Source organism: Podarcis muralis, chromosome 10 (assembly GCF_964188315.1).
Source record: "Podarcis muralis chromosome 10, rPodMur119.hap1.1, whole genome shotgun sequence".
In the NCBI taxonomy this organism is placed as follows: domain Eukaryota; kingdom Metazoa; phylum Chordata; class Lepidosauria; order Squamata; family Lacertidae; genus Podarcis; species Podarcis muralis.
The window spans coordinates 54611004-54637307 of record NC_135664.1 but is presented as its reverse complement, the minus strand read 5'-3'; the positions used below and the strand labels follow the sequence as shown (position 1 = coordinate 54637307).

At 46.2% G+C, this 26304-nt stretch overlaps 1 protein-coding gene across 2 annotated transcripts; it reads left to right on the top strand.

Annotated features, from left to right (window-relative positions):
- Positions 1 to 78: 78 nt before the first annotated feature.
- On the top strand, positions 79 to 26304 carry MKRN1 (makorin ring finger protein 1). Of its 2 annotated transcripts, XM_028747146.2 has the most exons (8): positions 94 to 399; positions 14247 to 14375; positions 16520 to 16746; positions 20154 to 20380; positions 21445 to 21659; positions 22378 to 22488; positions 22980 to 23118; positions 25272 to 26304. In XM_028747146.2, the coding sequence occupies exons 1-8, from the start codon at positions 167 to 169 to the stop codon at positions 25482 to 25484; spliced, it is 1494 nt and encodes a 497-aa protein (XP_028602979.1). In that variant the 5' UTR covers positions 94 to 166; the 3' UTR covers positions 25485 to 26304. The 2 variants fall into 2 exon arrangements, with proteins under 2 accessions (XP_028602980.1, XP_028602979.1); XM_028747147.2 differs by lacking the exon at positions 14247 to 14375 and having other exon boundaries at positions 79 to 399.

The following is a 26304-nucleotide window of genomic DNA, read 5'->3' as shown; positions in this document are numbered from 1 at the left end:
CGGGGGAGGGGGGTAAGGTAAGCCACGCCCACCCCTCTTCCTTTCTCCTTCCTCCCCCTCCTTCTCCCCCGTCCATCAGCTTTTGCCCCGCCCTCCTGTCCAGCAGGCCGGAAGGATGAGCTCCCGGAAGTTCCGGCGGGGCCGTCGCTGTGTGGGGTAAACAGTAATGGCGGAGGCTGCGGTGGCCCCCGGTGGTGGCGGAGCCGCGGCAGCGACAGCCGCGGCAGCTGGAGCAGCGGCTGTCGCGGCCCCCAGCCCCTCCGCCGCCGGCGCCGCCGCCGCCACCATCTCCGCCGCCACCGCCACGGCCCCCAGCCTCCCCACAGCCGAGCCTCAGCCGCCGCCGGCCGGAGCCGGAGGGGGAAGCAGCGGCGGTTGGACTAAGCAAGTCGCCTGCAGGTAACGTGCAGAGGCGGTGGCGGGTGATGGCGCCCGTGCCTCCCCCCTCCCTCCCGTCCCCAACCGCCCTCGGAGCCCCGCTCGGGCTCCTCGGACCTTCGAGCCCCCCTGCCTCCCTCGGGTCCTTTATCCTCCACTGGCAGAACAAGCGCGCACCGATCCTGGCCGGGATCCTTCCTTCTTCCGAAGCAGAAACAGGGGTCGGGGTGGTGGTGTGTGTGTATGTGTGTGTCGGTATGTCACCATTGTTGCCCACTGCCCCCGTCTGTCTCTTATCTTCTTTTTTTAGAAGCCGGGTAGGTTTTCTTGTCACGTGTCCTCCGAGATGTTTTGGTTTTGGGGGTTTTTCCGTCTCCTCCGCCGCTAGTCCTCCATGCGCCCTTTGTAAAATGCTGCCTGGATCCTTTGTTTACTACTCGCTCCACATCCATCCTAAGTACTATTAGTTTTCATTTTCCTAGACGCAGATCTCTTTCTCTCTCGCCCCCACCCACCCCAGTATGATGACAGCAATGTATTCCTCCGTGTGCTTCCCAATTAACACCCAACGCAACCCTTTCTGCTCACCGGGTTCACTTCACTTGCTTGTTCCCCTTGGTGATGCTCGCCTGTGACTAAAGGTGGCACTGATCTGTATGTACACGTAAGCCTTCCGAGTCCTGCTTAACTGCAGGCTGATAACATAAGATGTGTATGTGGGAGCAAAATGAAAAGGATTCTCTGGCAGCAGTGTTTGAAGTCCTAGGCTGAAACAAACTTAGATTGCAGTCCTTTACTAGGGAGTTGCTTTGAAGTAAACTTAATTAGGGCTACACTGCATGTCTTCTGGTTTGATCTACTGTAATTCTTTGCTAGATTAGTTTACTTAATTCCTCAGCAGTGGTCTGGGATGGAAGTGTATTTCGTTGCATAGGCCCTGAGCCCCTTTTACAGGGGCTGAGACATTAGAACAGCCTTCCCCAACACCAGACCTTTCAGAGGTTGTTTGATTGCAACTCCCTTCAGCCCAAGCCAGCATAATTAATGGTCAGGGATGATGCTAATTGTAGCCCCACAATTTGTGTAGGCACCTTGTTTTAAAAGCAAGTTTTAAAATAAATATAGGGCATTGTAAATAAGTAGGAAGCACACACGTTTGGGCAAACATGGGGCCTTGTATACAAACCCCATGTGTTTTATTAGTATAGATATTTTTCTTGTTCATATGGTTTGGAAACAGTTTTCTCATGAGTGAAGCTGGATAAAAATTTCCCAGGATGGGATTCAAGTTGACCATCTCTGATCAGATCAAGTAAGTGACATCACTGTTTTAATTCTTAATGCTGTGTTCTGTGCCAGATGCTGTAGTGAACACATAGAAGTGGCATAGTTCTTGTCCAGAGGTCTTCGTTTTGTTTCTGGTCACTTTACAGATCCTAATAGAAATAATTCTCAAAACAATGAATATTTCTTTTGTGAGTTTTGAACTTGAGTGGCTTCTGTAAATTTGTAGAACTTGAATTTTAGCATTATTCTCAGTTCTGTTCCAAGGTAATGTTGAGTGCTTTCTGAGTTCCAGCTCTTCCTTTACCTTGAAACTACTCTATCCTGGTCTGTTCTCTTTTGCAAATGGAAGAGTACTGTAGTTATAATAGTGATAGCTGCAGTTATAATTATTTAAGTGGCATGCTTAGAAATAAATGTGTGGGACAGTAGAAATAGCTTCAGTACTTTCAGTCCTTGAATTAAGTCTAGCATTTAGATTTGGTTATCTGAAGAGGTATCTGTGTAATCTTGGACACACCTGATTGTTTGTGTATGTGTGTTGCTGCACATTGCACCTTTATAGAGTTGTGTAGGCAATTGAAATAGGTCTTTGTTTCCCAAGAATTATACAATCGAAAATAGAGGGGGAAAGCAGTGGGGAAATGTGGACAGATACCATTAATCCATCTGTATAAACAAAGAGGTACCCTAAGAGGTACATGGAGCTTGTAAAACACATTGACATCTTTGAGTAATGAGCATTGCGGATGATGTAGTGAAATGTGTGACAGGACAACGCTGATGGCTTCCAAGTTTTCAAGGGCTAGATAAAAAAAATCGATCATAGCCAGTGTGGTGTAGTGGTTAAGAGCAGTAGACTCATAATCTGGGGAACTGGGTTCGCGTCTCCGCTCCTCCACATGCAGCTGCTGGGTGACCTTGGGCTAGTCACACTTCTTTGAAGTCTCTCAGCCCCACTCACCTCACAGAGTGTTTGTTGTGGGGGTGGAATGGAAAGGAGAATGTTAGCCGCTTTGAGTCTCCTTCGGGTAGTGATAAAGCGGGATATCAAATCCAAACTCTACTTCTCTTCTTTAAGTAGAGTACAAAGAAAAACAACAAATACTGAGCCTGTCGTGTTTCCCTTCATTATTTGCAATTGAATCATAATATTTTGTTGTTGGAGATGTATCATAACACCATACCTATATCTTAAATTATTTTCATGCAGTGCAAGTTCCTGAGGTTCACAGTTGTCCTCAAGTTATCTAAGAAAATGCCCACAGGTGCACAGGAGGCATGAATGTAGTTGCCATCTCCCAAAGTGGGTGTATTTAGTACCCACTGCACCATCTTCCAGTCAGTGAAGTATGAGATCTCATCTTTTGTTCCCTATATAAGGAAACAAGATTGAGTCCTCATTATTTGAAAATGGCTTTATTTCCCTGGGTCCTTTCAATTGTAGTCCTTTAGATCATTCTTGGACCAATGTAACTTAGACTGACTTCTTGCCTACCTATCGGTCAGATTGTTCTCAGTCAAACCTAAGAATTACCCAGTTATTGTTTTCCTCGCTATATTAGGGCTTATTGGAAGTTTTTACGATTATTTTCTTGTTGCAGGAAATCTAGGGCAGTTTGAGAGATGTAACCTGTAGCTTCTGAGAACATAAGGGAACAGAGACAAGAGATTGCCTGGGAAGTGCAGAACTTTGGAGAGCAGGGTAGAAAAGTGGATAGGAAACAATTTCTAGCTAATACAGTGGTATCTCGGGTTACAGACGCTTCAGGTTACGGACGCTTCAGGTTGCAGACTCCGCTAACCCAGAAGTAGTACCTCGGGTTAAGAACTTTGCTTCAGGATGAGAACAGAAATCGTGCAGCAGCGGCGCGGTAGCAGCAGGAGGCCCCATTAGCTAAAGTGGTGCTTCAGGTTAAAAACAATTTCAAATTAAGAACGGACCTCCAGAACCAGTTAAATACTTAACCCGAGGTACCACTGTATACGTTCTTGCTACATATTTATGTAAGTTAGAGGATGTCAGTCTATCCGTTAATATAATTATGCTTTTGAACTGCTGCTCTGGTGGTTTACGTCCACAACTAGTGAATAACAACCATCAGTGTGCTTTTGTCCATCCAGAGGACTTTGTTGCATGGGTGGTATATACATATTTAAAATAAAATAATTATGATAGGAAGGCCATCTGGAAATTAGCATCCATGTAAGATGATGATATGGAATGAACACAACAGTGTCTCCTTAATTTGAAAAAAATAGTAAACAGTATTATGATTGTATGCAGACTGTCACAGAAGATGCAAGGCTTTAATTGATCTTGTACCTGTTCCAAACACTTTTCACCAGTGATGCATAGAAATAAAAGATCATCCTGCTGCTGAAATATGTAGTTCAGAAAACTTCATAGCCCTCTCTTCTATTTATGCATTTTCATGCAATTTGTGCATACCATGTACCTATGCCAAGTAAAAAGTCTGTATAATCAGTGATGATTTGTGCAGTACTGTGTCACAACAAAACTTTCAATGCTTATCAAGGTTTCATATTGTTCTTTGGAATGTAAGAGACAACAGATGCTTCATATGTATCCTTCTTAGTTTGAGGTGTGGGACATGCACAGAAGAGTAATATCTGGGTTTTTCAGTGCTATGTGCAGCTAGAAAGCCATTTCCAATTCATAGGAACATACACTAACTTATAGGAGCTTGGGCAGCCAGGCAAAGCATTAGGAATTTCCTCATTCCAGTTTTTATGTAAACTACATTTTTAAAATGTCAAGCTGAGAAATAAAAGTTGACTATTTTGGAAAATAGCAAGCACCATAGCAAACTAGCAAACTAATTGAATCTAATAAAAGAGGTGATACTAAGCTCCTTCAGTGGCATGTTTGTCCTCACCCTCGGTCATGATTTAGGGACTTCCCCTGCATGCAAAGACAACCTCTGGCAGTTTGAGTGGACAAGACCAATAGTGGGTCCAATGGTCAAGAAGGTGGTTTCTGCATGTGCTGTAGAGGAAAGTGAGAGGTAGATGGAGTTGTCAGCCTGGGAAGGTAGTCTGTCTAGGAAAACTCTGATTCTAAACCTCCACTGCCTTTTGGAATATCTGTGGGAGGCTGAGGAGTAAACCCTACACAAATCCTATGACTGTTGGATAGCATCTTGTACACCTCCCTCTGGCAACTCCAGCAGCCAGGCTGGTGTGAAACATTTGGCTCTGCTTTCCTTTGGACCATATCAGCGACGGTGAGGGGGGGAGGGTCTAGTCATCTGGGCAGCACAGGACATCCATACTCACTGCCTAGGCTTGCGCCCCAGGGAGGTCACTTCGGTGCTGCTAATTCAGCGGTTTGACTTCACCCCTGGAGGCGCACTCTCTTTGTCTCTTGAGACAGACAGATGCTAATAAAATTTTCTGGTAATGGGCACCTCCAGGTTTATGCCTGCCCAGTTCATTCTGAAGGAACATTATAGTTTCCCCTGTTATGAGTAACCCTTGACTGGCATGATAGATTAATTATCTCCCCTCCATACTGCTGGATCACATAAGGACTAAGCCATGGTGTGCCCACCAGGTAGCAATCGTCTTCTAACTTCTGAAGCTTATTCTCCCTATTGTGTTGATTCCTCACAAGTTGTCCTCAGGTGCTTGCTAGTAGTTTGTTGAACTTGAATGATGCCATCTGAGTTGGAGTGTGAATCTGCAACAGAATGTAGCAGAAAAGTCATGAGGTTTCACATAAGGTTTCACATATGACCCTTGAACAAAAGCCCGTAGTGTTGTTTGTTGCAGAGCAAATGGGGCACAGTTCTTTAGTGTAGGTTACAATGCAGTCTTTCCTCTTCTGGGGCCTCACAGCAAAGATATTCTCAGTCATTTGTGCTTTTCTTAATTCTGAAGAGTGAACAGTTGAGTGACAGTCATGTTATCTAAAATAGCAACAGCTAATTAAAGGGTGTGGGTACTGTAGAATCCACTTGATATCACTCGTAAACTCTTTTTTTTAAAAGAGCCAATTTTAAAAAGAGAATGTCAGGCAGAATGTGTGCTATTTGGAAAAATGACTTCACATAATGAACAGAATGGGTTACCGTATTTTTCGCACTATAGGACGCACTTTTTCCCCTCCAAAAATGAAGGGGAAATGTGTGTGCGTCCTATGGTGCGAATGCAGGCTTTTGCTGAAGCCTGGAGAGCGAGAGGGGTCCGTGCGCACCGACCCCTCTCGCTCTCCAGGCTTCAGGAAGCTATCCCAAGTCTTGCAAGCCCGGCGGGATGTCCCGCGGGCTCGCAAGGCTTGCGGGCAGCAGCCTGCACCCAAAAGCTGGGGACAGCGGGGAGGCGCAGAGCCGCCACCCCGCTATTCCCCGACCTGATCTGGAGGCTGGCGGGGGGAGAAGCAAGCCTGCTTCTCCCCCCCCAGCCCCACAAGCTCGGGGGATAGGGGGATGGCGAAGCGCCGCCATCCCGCTATTCCCCGACCTGATCTGGAGGCTGGGGGTGAGAGAAGCAAGCCTGCTTCTCCCCCCCACCATCCCCACAACCTCCAGATCAGGTCGGGGAATAGCGGGATGGCGGCGCTCCGCCATCCCGCTATTCCCCGACCTGATCTGGAGGCTGGGGGTGGGAGGAGCAAGCCTGCTTCTCCCCCCCCCCCAGCCCCACAACTTCCAGATCAGGTCGGGGAATAGCGGGATGGCGGCGCTCCGCCATCCCGCTATTCCCCGACCTGATCTGGAGGCTGGGGGTGGGAGGAGCAAGCCTGCTTCTCCCCCCCCCCAGCCCCACAACTTCCAGATCAGGTCGGGGAATAGCGGGATGGTGGCGCTCCGCCATCCCGCTATTCCCCGACCTGATCTGGAGGCTGGGGGTGGGAGAAGCAAGCCTGCTTCTCCCCCCCCCCAGCCCCACAACCTCCAGATCAGGTCGGGGAATAGCGGGATGGCGGCGCTCCGCCATCCCGCTATTTCCCGACCTGATCTGGAGGCTGGGGGTGGGAGGAGCAAGCCTGCTTCTCCCCCCCCCCCCAGCCCCACAACCTCCAGATCAGGTCGGGGAATAGCGGGATGGCGGCGCTCCGCCATCCCGCTATTCCCCGACCTGATCTGGAGGCTGGGGGTGGGAGAAGCAAGCCTGCTTCTCCCCCCCCCCCCAGCCCCACAACCTCCAGATCAGGTCGTGGAATAGCGGGATGGCGGCGCTCCGCCATCCCGCTATTCCCCGACCTGATCTGGAGGCTGGGGGTGGGAGAAGCAAGCCTGCTTCTCCCCCCCACCAGCCCCACAACCTCCAGGCTTCAGGAGAGCCCCACCCCCAGCCCCACAAGCTCGGGGGACAGCGGGAGAGGCGCAGCGCGCCCTTCCCGCTGTCCCCCGACTTGGCTAGAAGGCTGGCGGGGGGAGAAGCCTGCTCCTCCCCGTTGCCAGCCCCGCAAACTCGGGGGACAGCGGGAGAGGCGCAGCGCGCCCTTCCCGCTGTCCCCCGACTTGGTTAGAAGGCTGGCCCAGCCCCGCAAACTCGGGGGACAGCGGGAGAGGCGCAGCGCGCCATCCCGCTGTCTCCCGACATGGTTTGGAGGCTGGCGGAAGGCTTCCTCCTCCCCCAGCCCCGCAAGCTCCCAGAGCGATGCCAAAGCTGCGCGCAGCTTCGGCATGGCTCTGGGTCCCGTTCTGGGGGAGGGGGAAGCTCGGGCTTCCCCGCCCCAGCCCCGCGCCTGGCGGGGGGGGGAATAAATTTTTTTGCCTTTATTTCCCCCCCCAAATCTAGGTGCGTCCTATGGACCGGTGCGTCCAATAGTCCGAAAAATACGGTAAGTAAATACAGAGAGGATGAGAGACAGGTTAATTAGGGTATACAGCCTTAGGCTGAGGATGTTCCAAACTATGATATTGCTAAAAACTTCAGGCTTGGCTATATTATGGGTTCATTCCAGGTTATTTCTAAATTGAATTGGATTTACCCAGCTGGCTGAAAGCATCTTTTCTGAATACATGATTAAATTTTGTGTGGGGGTGTTGAAGTGAAAATTGTGCTGATTATATGGTGTTGCAAAGACGACACAGTTTTAAAAGATTCAATAATGAATTTTATAGTGATATTGTTGACCTAGGTGGTTGGTCTTTGTGTGGTTCATTCCTGATATAAATTGGTGCCAAATTGCAGTACAGGCAACTCCCCACTTACACGGGTGTTACGTTCTGGGCCCCTGTATGCATAAGTGAAATGCACATAAGTGAGGAGCACCCTGGAGAGTCCTTGTGGCTTGTAAGGAGACCCTCCTCAGAGCCTGAAGAGGACATCCTCCAGGGAGGTTCTACTTGCAAGCCGGAGGTACAACAGGGCTTTGTTGAGGCTGCTCAGTCTCCCTGCCTAACAACTGACATGCAGGGTAGTGTCAGCTGGGCAGCCTGCAGCTCGCAAGGAGACCCCTCCGGCAACCTGAAGAGGATGTCCTTGTGAGCTACCCACCGGGTTCCTAGTGCTGCGCTCAAGTGGGGAGTTGCATGTACTGTGCATAGCCATTTTGACTATTAGCCATTGATAGCCTTATCTTCTATGCATTAGTCTAATTGTCTTTTAAAGGCATCCCAAATGCTGGCATTTACTGTGTCCGTGGAAGTGAATTCAGTTGTTAACTATGTACTGAGTGCAAAAGAACTTTTTTTCATCTGTCCTGAATCTTGCAGCATTCTGCTTCATGGGATGTCCCTGAGTTCTAGTTTTATGGGAGAAGGAGAAAACCTTTTCTCTATCCACTTTCTATGTGCCATTCGTGATTCTATACACTTCTATCTTATTATCTCTTATTCACATTTTCTCTAAACTTCAAAGCCCCAAATACTGCAGCCTGTCTCCATTGGGAAGTTGCTCCATCTCCTTGATCATTTATTTTGCTTGAGCTCTTTGAACCTTTCCAACTTAACAGTATGTTTTTGTGAGATGAGGTGGCCAGAATTGTACACAGTATGTATTCCAAATGTGGTTGCACCATAAATTTGTACAATGGCATTATGATATCAGCAGTTTTAATGAACCCTAGCATGGAATTTCCCTATTCACAACTCCCACGCAATGGGTCAGCATCTTCACCCCAAGATCTCATTCTTTGTCAGACACTCCACTAGTTCAGACCACATGAGCATTCACGTTAAATTAAGATTTTATTTTTTTTGCCCTTTATCTATTGCTATGCACTTGTTACATTGAACTGCATTTCATGGTCAGGTCCAGGAGCAGTATATTGTGTGTTCTGCTTTCCCCCCTTTCTCTACATAAACTGAACTTGCATCTGTATTCTAGTGGGGTGGTGGTGGCAGTTCTGTGGCGCGCGCGCGCGCACACACACACACACACACACACACGAACTCTTGCATTAGAAGCTTACTAAATTTAGGACTGCATTTCCAAATTTGAAAGTGGCAGTTTGGGCTGCCAAAAGAGATTCCTACAGAAAAATATTTTGTCTTGAGTACATGTGAGATACATCCACCTCTGGACTAAAGTGGTCTGGTTCTTTTTCTCTCTTTGTGTGAACAGCTCTTTTCCACACAAAAAGGAAGGTGTAGGTCATATGCTTCTAGATCAGCATTTGCCGACCTTGTGCCCTCCAGATGTTTTGGATGACAGATCCTATCAGTCCTATGCCGATGGGAGTTGTCTTTTAAACATATGGAGGGCACTGGGTTGGCAAATGCTATTTTTTAAATGGATTTATTGATTTTCCACTATCACAGTAGGTATTTGTGGGGCACCCCTGCTGCTTTTGGCACCATTAATGGTGGTGTAGTTCAAACTTGGAAGGCTTAGGGTTGTATCTAGTATTAGGCGTACTCAGTTATGTCCATTAATGGATCTACTGTAACTTAAGTACATTAATTTCAGTCTGTCTACTCTGAGTAGAAAGTCTATGTAACCATTATAGTCTAAGGCTGGCCAAGCTGACTGATGCTTCCAATTCAGTTGAACCGATATCTAAACCCAGTCTAGGGCACATAGGAGACGTCAAGTTCATTTTTCAAGTTTATCACATAGCAGCATTCCTCATGCTCTATTGAGAGCCAGATTAATAGTGTAAAATAAAACCAGGTGGTGCAACAGGGGTAAAGGTCTAGGAATTGTAACATTGGGGCATTGGGTGTATTTGAAGAAATGTTTGTATTTTTAAAGACTAATTTACTTTGATTCTAAAATTACGAGAAGATGTCTGAGGAATATTCAGCATGTCAGACTCTGCTCTTAAGATCGTATGATGACAGAAAGGCTTTAATTCATGAAACGCTTACTGGCTGAAATGAGCAAATCTTCTGTTTTTCTTCTATTTTTAGAGGGATAAAGCTTTTGGGGTCATTGGGTGCTGATAGCATGATTTTCATTAGGAGAACATTATTTTCCTTTCCTTTAATGATTGGTATCATTTATTTTATTTTTTGCTTCAGGCTAGACTTCTTCTGACAAAGAACTCACTCTTGTACTTGAAGCTTTCATTCTAGTGTTACAGTAGTAGTGTTTTTAGTTAAATTGTTTTTCATCCAGTGGCAATGGATTTGAGTTTAAGAAAATGCATTGCAAAACAACAACAACATGGGTATGAAATGCTGAAAGCAGTTGAAGGCACAACTTAGCATTTAATAAACAAAAGCTGTTAATTCATTTTAGCTGGAAAACACAACTTCAACATCTTTTTTTTGTTTCCTGTTACAATAATATGCTGGAATCAAAATGGCTTCAATAGTAAGCAAATGTGTTCTTAATTTATAGCCCCAAATTAAAATGTGGTGCCACCATTAATCAACTAAAGCAGCCTTCACCAACTTGGTGCTCTTCAGATGTTTTAGGCTAAAGCTTTTTCAACTCTGAACATTGGCCATGCTGTGACTGGAGCTGATGGGAGCTGGAGTCTAACAGCTTTTGGGGGAGGGCACCAAGTTGGTGAAGGGGGCAGCTAAAGCTTTAGGTAGATTAATCATTCAGTAAACCAATCAAAGCTTGCAGCCCTGATTAAAACATGAGTCCTCTTTCATTTCCACAGAACTTCCCTTTAAGTCAACATGCTTAGAATGTCACCGCCCCTTTAAGTGCTTCTTCTTTTTTTGCTATTTTTTTTAAAATTAAACATTCTTTATAAAATAAACTCAATGCAGCTTACAGAAATGTTTATAAACAACAACAACAGATGACTAAAATCAGTTTCATGCAGTAAAATCAAGAGAACGATAAAACAGATCAGCATAAAAGTAGGGTTCCAGAACCTACCCAAAAGCTTGGGCAGAATTAAAAGGCATTGTAGGAGTATGATCAGCGAAGCAGGCTCCAGAAATTAGTCTGGTTGCCACATTTTGCACAAGCTAAATTCGCAAACATTTTGCAGAGAAGCATGTTACAGTGATTTGTCTGGAAGTGGCCAGGACTTGTGGTACTGTGACCAGGGGCCCAGCTATACAGCTGCAAATAAAACGCTTTGAATGTGTTGTAAAGTGCAGTATACAATTGTGACACAATTGTGAGCTACAGCAAATTCAACGCATTTTTCAAAACGATTTTTCAAAAAAGCATTTTCACAACGTTTTTAACATGTGTGTAGATTCCACCTCTGTCTGCTTTATTCCAGGGAATTACCCGAAGTTGTACAAAACACTCCTTCACAGGCACCACCAGAGCATCCAGGAACATTTCCAAGTTGCAAACTTGGTCTTTCAAGGGGAGTGCAACCCTGTCCAGAACAGGACTTTTCAGTACTCCAGGTTCTGTTCTCCTGCTGACTGATGGCACATTTGTCTTGTCTGGATTAAATTTCATCTTATTAGCCCACATAAAAAAATATGCTACTGCACTCAAACACTGGTCCAAAACTTCCACTGCTTCCTTGGCATCAAGACAATAAACTGAAAGCCGCTAAGAGGCACACCAGAACCAACAGCTCCCCCTCTGGTTCCTGGTGCAGGTCATCCACGAAGGCAGTTTTGGTTGCAAACTGGGACTGTATGCAGTGGAGATTGGGATAGTAAGTGAATTAGTGCTCCAGTTGCACCCTTTGCTTAAATAGTCCAGGTTGTTCTTCCCAGCACTGTGGAGCAGTGCAAAAAAAAACAACAACAGATAACACCCTGTTTGCATCCTCTTTCACATTTTTTTGTCTGAAGACAACTGGGATCTCTGCACTTAACTGGCAAAGAAAATTAAAATGTTAAAAGTGGCCTTTTCCAGAGATGAATAAGATGTTAAAATAAGAATATAAGATGAGCCCTGCCAGGTCAGACCAACAACCTATATAGTTCACCTTCTTGTTTCCAACAGTAGCCAACTGGATGCTTCCAGGAAGTCCATATTCAGGTCATAAAGGCAACAGTCTCCCCCCACACACACACAGTTGCCCCCAAGCTACTGGTTAGGAATTCATTGAACACAGAGACTTTTAGGTTGCCATAGCCAGTAGTTGCTGGTGGGTCTGTTCTTCTCCATTAATTTGTCTAATCTCATTTCAAGACTGTCTGTGTCAGCGGCTATTACCAAATCTCGTGGCAATGAATTCTATAAATAGTGCTTAATCTACGGCTCATCAATTTTGTTGAATGGTCTCGAGTTCTAGAATTATGGAAGAGGGAGAAAGGTATCTCTCCTTACACAGTAGAGAAACTGCATAATTTAATATTTGCAGGGACTGCCCATTTGCCATGATGGCTGGTGCTCATTGGTGTTGTGGCTTGATCATTTTGATCGTCCTTCTCTGCCATCTTTTCCATGTCTGGTATCTTAATATGTTAACTGTTTTTTTATTTTACTTTACAAAGTTGGGGGAGGAAATTATCCAGTGAAATTTAAAGGCAGCAGGTTCAGGATAGAAAAAAGAAAATACCGTATTTTTCGCACCATAGGACGCAGTTTTTCCGTCTTAAAAACTAAGGGGAAATGTGTGTGCGTCCTATGGAGCGAATGCAGGCTCCCTGGCTTCAGCGATAGCAAGGCAAAGCCTCCGAAGCCTGCGCTCCGGAGGCTTCCCGTTGCTTCCGCTGAAGCCAGGAGAGTCTGCTCTTTGAGGCTGGCGGTGGAAAAGCAGCGCTTCCCCCATCGCCAGCCCCAGAGGATGGGGGGCAGCAGGAAGGCGCGCAACGCCTTCCCGCTACTCTCCAACCCTCCTGTGGGCTTTTGCGGGAGATGGGGGAATTCCCCAACCTCCCGCAAAAGCAGGCAAAAGCCGCGCGCTCTTTAAAGAGGCTCCGTGGCTTCTGCTGGCTTTTCTAGGAGGTGGGGGAATTCCCCCATCTCCCGCAAAAGCCCGCAGGAGCCGCGCACCCTTTAAAGAGCGAGCGGCTCTTGGGGGCTTTTCCCCAAGGAGGGAGAAGGGACTGACTGGCTGAGTCAGTCCCTTCTCCCTCCTGCGCGCTTTTGCGGGAGATGGGGGAATTCCCCCACCTCCCGCAAAAGCAGGCAAAAGCCGTGCGCTCTTTAAAGGGGCTGCGCGGCTTTGCTGGCTTTTCTAGGAGGTGGGGGAATTCCCCCACCTCGCAGAAAAGCCTGCAGGAGCCGCGCACCCTTTAAAGAGCGAGCGGCTCTTGGGGGCTTTTCCCCAAGGAGGGAGAAGGGACTGACTGGCTGAGTCAGTCCCTTCTCCCTCCCGCCGCCTTTTGCGGGAGATGGGGGAATTCCCCCACCTCCCGCAAAAGCAGGCAAAAGCCGTGCGCTCTTTAAAGGGGCTGCGCGGCTTTGCTGGCTTTTCTAGGAGGTGGGGGGATTCCCCCACCTCGCAGAAAAGCCTGCAAGAGCCGCGCAGCCTTTACAGAGCGCGCAGCTCTTGGGGGCTTTTCCCCAAGGAGGGAGAAGGGACTGACTGGCCGAGTCAGTCCCTTCTCCCTCCTGCGGGCTTTTGCGGGAGATGGGGGAATTCCGCCACCTCCCGCAAAAGCAGGCAAAAGCTGTGCGCTCTTTAAAGGGGCTGCACGGCTTTGCTGGCTTTTCTAGGAGGTGGGGGGATTCCCCCACCTCGCAGAAAAGCCTGCAAGAGCCGCGCAGCCTTTACAGAGCGCGCAGCTCTTGGGGGCTTTTCCCCAAGGAGGGAGAAGGGACTGACTGGCCGAGTCAGTCCCTTCTCCCTCCTGCGGGCTTTTGCGGGAGATGGGGGAATTCCGCCACCTCCCGCAAAAGCAGTGAGAAGGTCTTGGAGTAGCGCACAGGCTGCGTGCAGCCTGTCCACTGCTCCCAGAACTGGGGGGGGGGGGAATCATATTTTTTCCTTGATTTCCCCCCCTGAAAACTAGGTGCGTCCTATGGTCCGGTGCGTCCAATCGTGCGAAAAATACGGCACTTATTCACATGATGTGTATTTGTGGAATTTGCAGTTATAAAATGTAGTGATGGTCATGGTTTAGATGGATTTAAAATGGGATTATATTAATTGATGGAAGAAAAGGACGAGTTTATTAATGGCTATTAGTACTAGTATTAGTATGATGCTTTAGAACTTTTAAGAGGATTATTCAGCATTGGTTTATTATTTATTTGCATCAAGCAGAATGAAATGCCTTTAGAACTCTTACAGGATGTTGATGTTTTTGCTTGAGCCATATTTGCAATGCTCTGTCTTTCAGGTATTTCATGCATGGCGTTTGCAAGGAGGGAGACAACTGCCGTTACTCCCATGATCTCTACACTAGTCAGTCTGCCATGGTGTGCAGGTATTTTCAGCGAGGATGCTGTGCTTACGGAGATCGTTGCAGGTATAGAAATGCTGCTGAATGTTTTAGCCTTGAACTAACAGCCAATTCCATTTCTTCGTGACCATTACCCTCAGTGACTTCCCTCCCTGTCTCTTATATGATTGGGGAGGTCTCAGTCCAATGGATGTGATCATCCGTGGGGCACTCGCATCTTGAACACTCTCCTTTCTACAGTTGTCAAACACCATTATGGATGTAATAATCACCGTGCTCATGGCTCAGCATGAATAAGTTTATCACTCCCTCTTTGCTCCTCCTTCAGCAGGAGCAACAAGCCACAGTCCTTAGCTTAGCATTACACCGGAACTGGAAATTGTGGTGTGGCTTCAGGTCATAGTTTGTTTGGGGCAATTTTCAAAAAATGGTAATGGCTGATGTGCAGAGCCGATTTATGAGGGGTTTTAGAGGGAATAGTGATGTAGGGAAATGGGAATGTGTGGTTGAGGCTATTGTTTAAGTTCATATAAGAATTTATATGGAGCATGATCATCAGTCAAACCCCTCCACCTCAATCTTGTAACCTGTAAATGAGCTTATTCTGCCAACATAGTCATTCCTGATTTTTTTTTTGGCCTAAAAACAAACCTGCCTTTTAAGAATTTAAATACCTTAATGCATAGGGTGTGATCTTGAACAGAAGTCTTGACATTAAAGCACAGTAACGTGTACAGGGTAGATCTGATGTCAGGGAGTGACTGGAAGGCCAATCCTGGTACAGGGAGACTCTGGTTCATGGCTCAGGCCACAAAACTCCCTGGTTGGCCTTGGACCACTCTCAGTCGCTCAGCCTAATTTACCTCACAGGGTTGTGAGGATAAAATGGGCAGGGAGTCATGGTCACTGCCTTTAGCTACTCAGAAGAAAGACCAGGTGTAAATGTAACAAATGTGTGTATATCAAATGTAAGTGTAATGGTTCTAGGGGTTGCTTGTGCGTAAATCGGCGCCACCCTTGGTTGGTTGCCTTAGTGAACCCTTTCTGTCTGGACAGCCACGCGCCCGTGGCTGTCTCAGTCGCTGACAGAATCCGTTAGTGGGCGTTTCTTGAACTTCTTCCAGCATAAAAGTTCTTTGACGCCTAGTCTCCGCCTACTTTCCCTGCGCGGAAGCCTTCTGCGCAGGGAGGGTGTGGGCATCAGAGGACCCGTGCTCTCCCCACTGGTCCCCGGCGAGGAGTCTTGGAGCCACCTCGCCGATTCCCCCATCTGCCCCCCTTCTCCACTGGTGCTACACTGATTTCCTTCGCCAGAAGACGTGCTGCTTCTCTCCCTCCCGGGATGCTCTCTGGCATCCCTCTGGAGCCCTCCCTCTCCCTCTGGCTCCGATGGCAGTTCCCTGACAGTAAGTTTTATCATAAGGTTAATTCTAAAAAGCTACAGGGGAAAATAACCTCATTATCAACCACCTTATGAGAACTAGCTGCATTCCTGTTCTGCATGATGTTGGATGTCCTGCACTAAACAATTTGAGCCGTAGTGTGTGGAATTTTAGACCAACTAGACGACAGCTATATCCTCCAGTTGACTTTGAATGCCTCAGATTGAATATTATTTTAGTGAGATTAGAGTAGCGGTGTGGTGTAGCAAATAGAATGTTAGCCTTGGGCCAGGAAGACTTTGGTTCAAAAGCTCTGCGCCCAGACCAGCTATGAAGCTGACAGGCTGCTGTGGGCAAGTTGTGAGGATAAAATGTGATGATCCCATGTTTGCCACCCTGTGCTCTTCGGCTAAACGATGGGATACACATGTGAAAGGTGAGTTGGTCATCAGCCATTTGGTAACGAGTTACGTTTGTAAGTGTGCTTAAAATGAAGCTATTGGGAACAGGGAAGCAGACAGACTTTCTGCTACCTTGTTTTTTTTTTGAAAGGGACCTTGGATCTCATGCTAGTGCCAGAGGTACAAAATACTTCGCCTTCTCAAGCTTAACAGATAGGCACACACTTGACAACTATGCTGTGGGCTCTGCATGGCAAAAAATTTCAACCACAAGTTCCTCATTTATAGCAGCAGAATCGCTTTCCATTCCATATCATGCTCCTGTTGCCAGCAGTTTCTTAGGAAAAGGTCCACATTTAGTGCAATGTCTATGTATGTCATTATTCTTCCTCGGGGAGGAAAGTAAAATTCTGACTTTCCTTACCAGATACGAACATACCAAGCCATTGAAAAGGGAAGAAGTGACTACTGTGAGTCCAGCTATAAAAACCTACCCTTCAGCTTCCACAGAAGTGAGCCCGTCCCCTGGAACACTTGAAGTGAGCACTGGTGAAACTGAAGTTGAAGACAAAGACCTGGCAGCCGCCGGAGCTAGGGCTGAAGATTGGGTGAATGCTGTGGAGTTTGTCCCTGGGCAGCCATACTGTGGCCGTGGTAAGTGGACTTACTACAGCAGTGATAAACGTCAGTCAGCACTGACGCTTCATGTTCTTATTGTCTCATTAAGAGTAGTGTTTCAGTAAAGAACTATATTGATGTGAACGTGGTTCTTTTATGCTAGGAACATAGGAAACTGCCTTATAGTGAGTGGAGAAGAGTCATAGTTTAGCGGTAAAGCATCTTCTTTGCTTGCAGGAGGTCTGGGTTCAATCCCTGGCATCTCCAGGCAGGGCTGCAAATGTCCCCTGTCTGAAACCCTGGAGAGGCACAGCTAGTCACCTGGGAGCAGGGTCCACTGAAATGGAGGCTTACTTCCAAGTAAACATGGATGCAATCAGGCTGAGGAAGTGTGTGATCACGCCGTAGGGAATTTATCTGGCAAAATACTAGCTGCAAGCCTCTAGTAGCTATCCATTATCTATAAAATGGGATCATCTCAACTTCCAGGTCCATTTGGAAGACCTATGAGCCCGATTTATGTGGTTGTGTTTTTCTTAAGCATTCTGCAAATAACAGAGAGCTTGACAACTTTCATTGTGCTGCCACACTTTTTGCAGCAACTATCAGACTTCTGAGCTAGGACTTTCTTTCCATCATTTGCCCTTCACTCGGTTTCTCTCCTCTTTTCTTCTCTAAGGGAAATGGAGCAAGGGGGTGGGGTGAGGTTAGAGACAAATAGATATAAAAAGGACACAGAACAATCTCTCTGTCTGGATAAGTAATTTGCTGGTTTGCGTTGAAAACTTATTTTTAAATGTCCCTGGAGATGGAAATGAAAACTGCCCATGAGTATTAGTGGGGAAATTCAAAAAATTAACATATGTGGGATTGGGCAGCACTGTGTCAACTCCACCTCCGAGAGAAGAACCCCCAAGGCAGCAGCAAAGATAAGAGGTTTTCTAATTCAGGACTTGTTTAATTTAAAATATTTTAAAAATAGTCCTAATGCAGGATCCAAAGCAAATGTAGTTTATTGTCCTCATTTGGCAGGCTGGAGGGAACTGTGGCCAGGAGAGAGTGGTTTATGATGGTTCTCAGAGTTTACAACAACTCTTCAGTATTGTCCATGGGAATTGAACCCATTGCAGTCAGTTTGAGGGTTGCGTTGAAGCTAATATTGCTGCATGCAACTGCCCTGTAAAGCTCTCCAAAGCTGTTACTGCCACATTTCAGGTTGGGCTGCAAGGGTAATATACAGCAGCCCAGATGTGCAGTTCACTAAATAATATCCCTATTACAGGTTGGTGAATGTTAGTGAGACAGAGCAGCTTACAACAGTTCTACACTATTAATACCTTGTGTCAGAGGTGGACTTGAAGCTGGTTTGGATTCCCACTCAAAATTCCCCCAGGCCTTTTGGGTTATAGCAATGCTCAATCTGTTCCTCCCATATTTGCACTTGGAGATTGGGTGGATGCTGTGGAGTTTGTTCCTGGGCAATTGTCCTGTGGCCATGGTGACTTGCTACAACAAGGGGTGGCTAATCCCTGTCCTATCCAGTAGACCAGTGTTTCCCAACCTTGTGCCTCCAGCTGTTTTTGAACTACAACTCCCATCTTCCCTGACTAGCAAGACCAGTGGCAAGGGATGATGGGAATTGTAGTCCAAAAACAGCTGGAGGCACAAGGTTGGGAAACACTGCAGTAGACAGAGTGCTATGGTGTCTTGAAAAAAGAAAGTAGACGGTGTCCACTCTGATGATGAAGATGCCAATCATCCCTTCCCAGTCATCAGATTGATGAGCAGGGAAGGGGCAATAACCCCCCTCCTCAGGCTTTGTGTGTGAGTGTGGGGTAGTCATACCCACTTCGGAAATGTAATCCTAAGAGCAGGCTTACTCAACCTCGGCCCTCCAGATGTTTTGAGACTACAATTCCCATCACCCCTGACCACTGGTCCTACTAGCTAGGGATCATGGGGGTTGTAGGCCAAAAACATCTGGAGGGCCGAGTTTGAGGAAGCCTGCCTAAGAGAAATAGTCAAGGGTGAACAATGTCCTCAAGCCAAAAAAGTTAGCTACCCTTGTGCTCTAATGCAGCTCTGCCCCTCGGCCACAAGCTTAAGAAGCACATTCAAGTCACAAGGAGTAGAGGCTTGGAAAAGGCTCTTTTCTTAATTAATTTCCTTTTATATTGTGTTGATTCCTGAGTTTTCTTACTCTGTCTTGCAGCTGATTAAAATCTGCCATGATTTAGCTGGCTGAAGACTTATTTTCCTTGCCACTGGTCTGCAGATCTTATTGAATGCCCTTTGCTCGAGTAACTCCAATCCCCATTCCATCCAAGTGCTTGATTAGTAACTGCCACTCTGTTCCCAAGTACATGACTTCCTTCTAAGAGAGTTCTGATGAAGTCAACATATAACACGGTTTTTAAAAGGGTACAGACAGCCAAATGTGCCTAACCCAGTAAATGAAATTACCATTCCTCCTGCCCATGACTGTCTAGCTAAACATGAGTGTGGCCCAGGCTATAGACCTGGTGTGAGCCAGCAGCCATTTCTGTGCCTGTAGCTGCTGGTGAAAGTGCTGTTGTGCAGACCTGTTCATGCTGACCTGTTCTCACATGGCCATGGATCAACAGCCACAATCATGTGACGGAATCAGCAGAGTGAAACAGCCCTTACTTTTCTAGGGATCTCGTTTGTGTCATTGTGATCAAGGTGCCGCATGTCAGCATTTGATGGCTGGGAAGAGGTGGCCGCAACGTCTAGAATGAGCTTTGTCGGCCGGTCTGCCAGCACCTGATTCTGAGTTTTGAAGATGGCCTTGCAGTGGCAGTCCCCATATTCTGTAGAAGCCACCAAAATACGCCTAGCCATGGCAGTGCTGCATGTCTCAGGTGTAACTTGGCATGCCAGCTTGTGTTCATGCAACATTTGTGGCCACATGCTGGCAAGCGGGGTGAGTTCCCTTTCAAGGGTTTCGCCTGTTGCACAGAGCAACAAAATGAATTGCAACAAAATAAGTATAGTGGTACCTCGGTTTTCAAACGTCTCAGTTGACAAACGTTTCGAAACTCAAACACCTTAAACCCAGAAGCAAATGCTTTGGTTTTTCAGCATGCCTTGGTAGTCGAAACAGAAATGTGGTTTCCATATTGAGATTTCTGTTTTGAGGCTTCCATTTTGAGTTTTTGGTTTTTGAACGTTTCGGAACTCATTCTTCTAGAACCGATTATGTTTGAAAACAGAGGTACGGCTGTACTTAGTTTGTGGTGGCCTTCATAGTTTTGAGTTAAGTATTTTCTGGTGCAAAATAATGGCAAGATGGTAGCAGTTTTATGTTGGGGACAAGCAGCATCAAGGCAAGAGTCTTAACCATCTGCAATTGTTTTCCTTAGTTGCGCAGATGATTACATGCAAACTTTAAGAGTAGCATTCTGCATTCTGATGTTTTCCAGCTGCTCCATCCTGCACTGAAACTCCCATGCAGAGAATGGTAATTGAAGAGGAATATGAAAAACAGCACACCAACCTGGAGATGAAGAAACAATTATGTCCCTATGCCGCAGTGGGAGAATGCCGCTATGGAGAAAACTGTGTTTATATCCATGGAGATGTGTGTGACATGTGTGGCTTGCAGGTCCTCCATCCCGCTGATGCCGCACAGAGATCTTTGCACATAAAGGTAAGGTGGGGAAAATGGGCAAAATAACTAGCTGACCCAACAAAAGATCAAACTTTTAAGCCCTTGCAAGCTTGCTTGACCCCACAAGTCCTTCAAACAAGTTGTTACAGGTCCAGACTGTTGGCTGATGGCCTGGGTGTGCTACTCTATGGACCTTGTTCAGAACAGCCAAGTGGTAATAGACATTGCCCAAGAGAATGGCTAAAATGTGCAGTTTTCAGAAACAATATATAAAGTTTTAAAAAAATGTAGCAGAATGTACCATAATGTTAGATTAGGCTTCCTTCTGTCTTTGGGTTCTCAAGAGAATTTGTGAGTCTCCCCAAGGCAAGAAGGCAACCATTCAATCCTTGGTATTCCAGACACCTTGGCAGTTCTTACCTTCCAGCCGAGATGGAAAGTAGATCAAGGAACATGATGTGAGTGAGGGGAGATGCATGGCATGTTTTAAAGCAGGGATGGGAAACTTGTAACCCTCCCAGTGTTGGACTGCAACTCCCGCTGTCCATGACTGTTGGCCTTGTACATAGTTGGGACTCCCACTATATCCGGAGGGCACCAGGTTCCCCATCCTTGCCTTAAGGTTCCAGTACTAAGGCACCATTCTCCCTCCAACAGTGGAGGGAAAACTTAGCCTCCAATAGCCTGTACCTTCCATGAATTTGTCTGAACCTGTTTCAAAGCCATCAAGGTTGGTGGTAGTTACAACATCTTGCAGTAGCATATTCCAGAGTTTAACTGTGTGTTGTAGGAAGAAGTAATTTTGTCTATCCTGAATCTGCCCATTTTTCGCTTCATTGAGTAGCCCTGGTTTCTAGCATTATAAGAGGGAGAAAAACTTATCTCCCATAATTTTCACACCTTGCTTAAGATTCCTTGTAAAGAGAACCTTTTATATGTGAACCCCTGGAAGATCATGTATATATTATATTTTTCGAGTTTTCAAGCAGAAGAGTTTGTTGCATTGAGTTCCCATTGACAAGAGTGAGGCAAGGTTGGTCCTCCAAAGTTAACCTTGTATTTGGAAGACGTTGTCTGTCATTTTCTTCCTCTTTCCCTTGCAGTCTTGCATCGAGGCTCACGAGAAGGACATGGAGCTCTCCTTTGCCGTCCAGCGTAGCAAAGACATGGTGTGTGGCATCTGCATGGAGGTGGTGTATGAAAAAGCCAACCCCAGCGAGCGTCGCTTTGGGATCCTCTCCAACTGCAATCACACTTACTGTCTCAAGTGCATCCGCAAGTGGAGGAGCGCTAAACAATTTGAGAGCAAGATCATAAAGTGAGGCACTTCCCCATGTCCGTTGTGCTTTGTTTCTTGGGAAGATGTTAGTATGTTGTGTGAACTTGCAACATCGCCCCTCTTTCGTCCTAAGACTGCGTTTAATACATAAGTAACGTTATTCAGAATTGAGGGTTTTATTGGATATTCTTCTGACCTTGGTACTCGTGACTGGTCAGCAAGATCCATTTAGTTTGAATGTTAAGTCATAACTTCTTTTTGTTGAATGGTGGCAACATGCTGTCCTATTGGTTACCATACAAAATCATTTGGGTTCAGATGGTGAAAAGAGACCGATCAGTTCCAAATGTGTGTTTCCTAAACCTTCGCTCTTCTAGTTCATTATTGAGCCAGTGACCCATCCCTCTTTAAAGTCTGCTTGGAAAAATCAAACCCAAACCAATATGGACTTCCAAGAAAGCAAAGTTACAAAAATAAATTTATTTATATCTAAAGAAAAATGAGTCTGTGTGTGAAATGTTTTTTTTTTAACCCCCATTGCTCTTAAGAAACGGACAAGCTGCAAAATTTAGAACCTCAGGAAAAGTTGGGGTTTGGGGGTGGGGAGAGCTTTTAGGTTGTGAAAGAACCGCGGTGCAAAGATTCTGAGGTGCGATAGACTGCTTTTAAAAGGTGGGCATATACCATGGTATGTCTGTAGCTGGAGATAGCGCCCCTGTCATGTGGAATTTTGCAGTGCAGTCTGTTCGTTCCCCAGGTCCTGCCCAGAATGCCGGATCACATCTAACTTTGTCATTCCAAGTGAGTACTGGGTGGAGGAGAAGGAAGAGAAGCAGAAACTCATTCAGAAATACAAGGAGGCAATGAGGTATGAGCCCTGCAGCCTCGGGCCAAGTTTGACTGCAGACATTAAGGGCGTACACGGAGAAAAGCACGATGTTACCTAAAGCCCTCATACCTCCTTCCTACCCCTTTCTGTGTGTGAAATGCATCTTTATCTAACCACTGGTAGATGCATGCAGACCACACAAGCTACTTGGTCACTCTTTTGCGCCAGACAACCTCACGTGCTCTTCCCTTGTCTACCCAACCACAACCTTGCCTTAAAATGACAGCACAGGCTAATACAGATGTTCTCCTCTGCATGCACCTACCCATGCGCACACCCTTTGAGTATGCACATCGATGTAATCCATTGTGTACATGTGTTGATTGCTTTTAAATGGCTTTGGCGGCAAGCAATACCTCTTCTTTTGTTTAAAGAAAAGAAAACAAAATCACCTGGATTATAAAGCAAATGCAGTACTGAATTCTGATTGGCTATGCTGTGAGTAAGGGTTGCGATATTTTCCTTTCCAGCAACAAGCCATGCAGGTATTTTGATGAAGGCCGTGGGAGCTGCCCATTTGGAGGGAACTGTTTTTACAAACACGCATATCCCGATGGCCGCCGAGAGGAGCCCCAGAGGCAGAAAGTGGGAACTTCGAGTAGATACAGAGTAAGTCCCACAGCTTTTGATGATTCATTTTTTAAAAAAAGATGTTGGAAGATGTGTGTGCAAAAGTGCAGGAAAATTAGGACAGTGCCTTCTTTTCACTCACAAAATGTTGGGGATCAAAAGGGCAAGGTTGGGGGAGGCAAGATTAAATATATGCATATGAACCTACCTGGTCCCTGAGATCATCTTCTGAGACCCTCCTTCGTGTGTCGCCTCCTCAAGAGGTCCAGAGGGTGGCAACACGAGAACAGGCCTTCTCTGCAGTGGCTGCCTGTCTGTGGAATGCTCTCCCCAGGGAAATTTGCCTGGCGCCTTCACTATACACCTTTATGCGCCAGGCAAAAAGATTCCTTTTTAACCAGGCCTTTGATCTGATAGACACCCAACACCCTTTTAGAATGTGGGTGGGGGGGGGATGTTATTGGGTTACTGCTTTTTGTTTGATTTTATATATTGTGGTCTTGTTGTGAACCACCCTGAGGCCTCTAGGTATAGGGCGGGGTATAAGTTGAAATAATAATAATAATAATAATAATAATAATAATAATAATAATAATAATAATAATGTGTGTATTTGTGTGCACACGCACATATGCACGCTAATGGATGCTGCTTTTTCCAATCTGCAACTTGGGTGCTATTTTTAAAAATGGACTTCTTCCTGACATGATCCCAGCCAATCAGGCATCATTTAGACCACAAAATGGCATCACATAGCCAGTCAGACTTGGCTATTTGATAGCCCAAAGCCAAATTGGAATAAGGGCCAATGCTTCCTGCCTTTGCTCTAAATGAGCATCCATGAAAAATTGTAAAATGGGGTGGCGATGAGAGTTGATGCAGTTTGCAGGGAGAGAGGTTTTTTGTGCAACTTCCTACTGCAATCTCCTTTTTAACCCTAACCAAAATACTATTTCAGATTTTCTTTGCCCAGGGAGCAGCTTCAACTGAGTTATTTTAAAGCAGTGGAAAGAAAATAATGCAAAACTCCATCTAATTTGGGAAGAGAAGGAGTGTGTTGACATGGTAGTCCTACTGCCTTGAACATAATCACACTTGTATATAGATAGAGCACATCCTTCCTTCCTGAGTTGGAAATGCTGAGTTGGTTCCTCCATCAGAAATACATTATGCAGATCTGAACTACTAGTGATCCATCGAGCCAAATTGCAGCCAACCTGCTGTGTATCGTCCACTGTTTTATTGCTGCCTTTGGAGTGATGATAACATCATCATCATCATCATCATCATTATTATTATTATTAGTGTCTTCTGCTTGGTGGATCACAGGTTTTGCAGGCCTGTTGCAACTGGTGGCATTCCTGCAATGACTTTGTCTAACTGTACACACTACTTAAACAATTTGATGTTGAAGAGGCACAAGAAATATTGTAAATTACCCTTTAATCCTCAGGTGTATAGAATTTTAATGATTAATAATACAGTGGTACCTCGGGTTAAGTACTTAATTCATTCCGGAGGTCCGTTCTTAACCTGAAACTGTACTTAACCTGAAGCACCACTTTAGTTAATGGGGCCTCCTGCTGCCACTGCGCCGCACGATTTCTGTTCTCTTCCTGAAGCAAAGTTCTTAACCTGAAGTACTATTTCTGGGTTAACGGAGTGTGTAACCTGAAGCGTATGTAACCCGAGGTACCACTGTAATAACATCCAATAAAATAAGATGGTACAAAGCTGCTCAGTCAAGCTGCCTCACAGTGAGCCAGATTGTGGGTCTATCTAACTCCATTATTCTCAACACTGACTGTCAGCATCTCTCCCACGTTTCATGCAGGCATCTTTCCGAGCCATATCTGGAGATGCCAGGGACTGAACTTGGGAGCATTTGCAAACAAAGCATGCACTCTGCCACCAAGCTATTGCCTTCCCCATGTCCCTCAGACTGCCATTGTGTGCTGGCTGGGATCAGCACAACAGTCTGCCTCTGCGGCTTGCGGGATCAGTAGCGCTCAGCCAGCATACCAGGCACCCAAAATCTCTCTGCCTAGAGGTGCCCTGAATGTTACCAGTTTTGCCCAGGGTTTGGTAGAGGAACATGGGAGAGAGAGAGAGATGTGCCTTTGCGCTGCCTTACAAGAAAGAGTATGGAAAATGTGAGACACCTGAGGGCATCTCTTATGCTTCCCTTGCAGGCCCAACGGAGAAACCGGTTTTGGGAGTTCATCGAGGACAGGGAGGGCAGCGATCCCTTTGAGAACGATGAGGACGAGGTGGTGACCTTTGAGCTGGGCGAGATGCTTCTCATGCTGTTGGCAGCAGGAGGCGACGATGACCTGACAGACTCAGAGGACGAATGGGACTTGTTTCACGATGAGCTGGAAGACTATTACGACTTGGCTCTATAGCACCTCTTTGTGGAGTTTTGGACTGCCTGCTCCAGTTTTCAGGCAGTAGCTCTTTTTCCTGTGGTGTTGTGGCAGTGCCTGTGTTTTTTTCTCCTCCTAGGCAGGCCTATCCATTCCAGGTGCTGCTGTTGTAATAACTTTTTACCCAGGGTCTGTCTCCTCCTCTCCCCGAACCCCACCCCGCCCTCCTTTCTCCCGGCCTCAAAGCTCCCCCAACCCCAGGAGTGTGTGTTTTTTTCTTCTCTGTTAAACAAATGACATGTAATAAACCTTTAAAACGTTAGGGGTTTTTTTTTTGTAAAAAAAAAAAAAGGAATTTAACTGTCAGACAGTTAGATTAGACTTGTTGCTTCATATCTGTGTTCCTGTCGGGGATTCACCCAGTTCCAAGGTTCAAGTGTTTACAGGACTTCCACACTCATCTTGAAGAGCCCAGAGACAAATGTGAGAGCGGCGGTTGTGCGGCAGGGGCAGGGATGGGCAGGAGTTGGCCAATGGCCTCTTTCCATTACGGACTTCGGAAGCATTTATTTTTTACTACTTCAGATTTCGGGCCAGCGGTGTCGTCTGTTCGTTCTTTTCCCTTGGCCGGCTTCAGTTCCATTCCAGACCCGACTCCCACCCCATGTACACGTGTTCATTTGTGGTTTTGGTCACTTGTTTACTTGCACATTACTATTTACTACTGTGTAACCAGAACCAGGCGCGAATGTTCCGGGTTTTTACTGTTCGGCATGAGAGGGAAATGTGGTTTTTTTGTGTGTGAAAGGAGAACTTTCTATGTATGTATATACAAATAAAATGCAGAGTTGTATCCCAA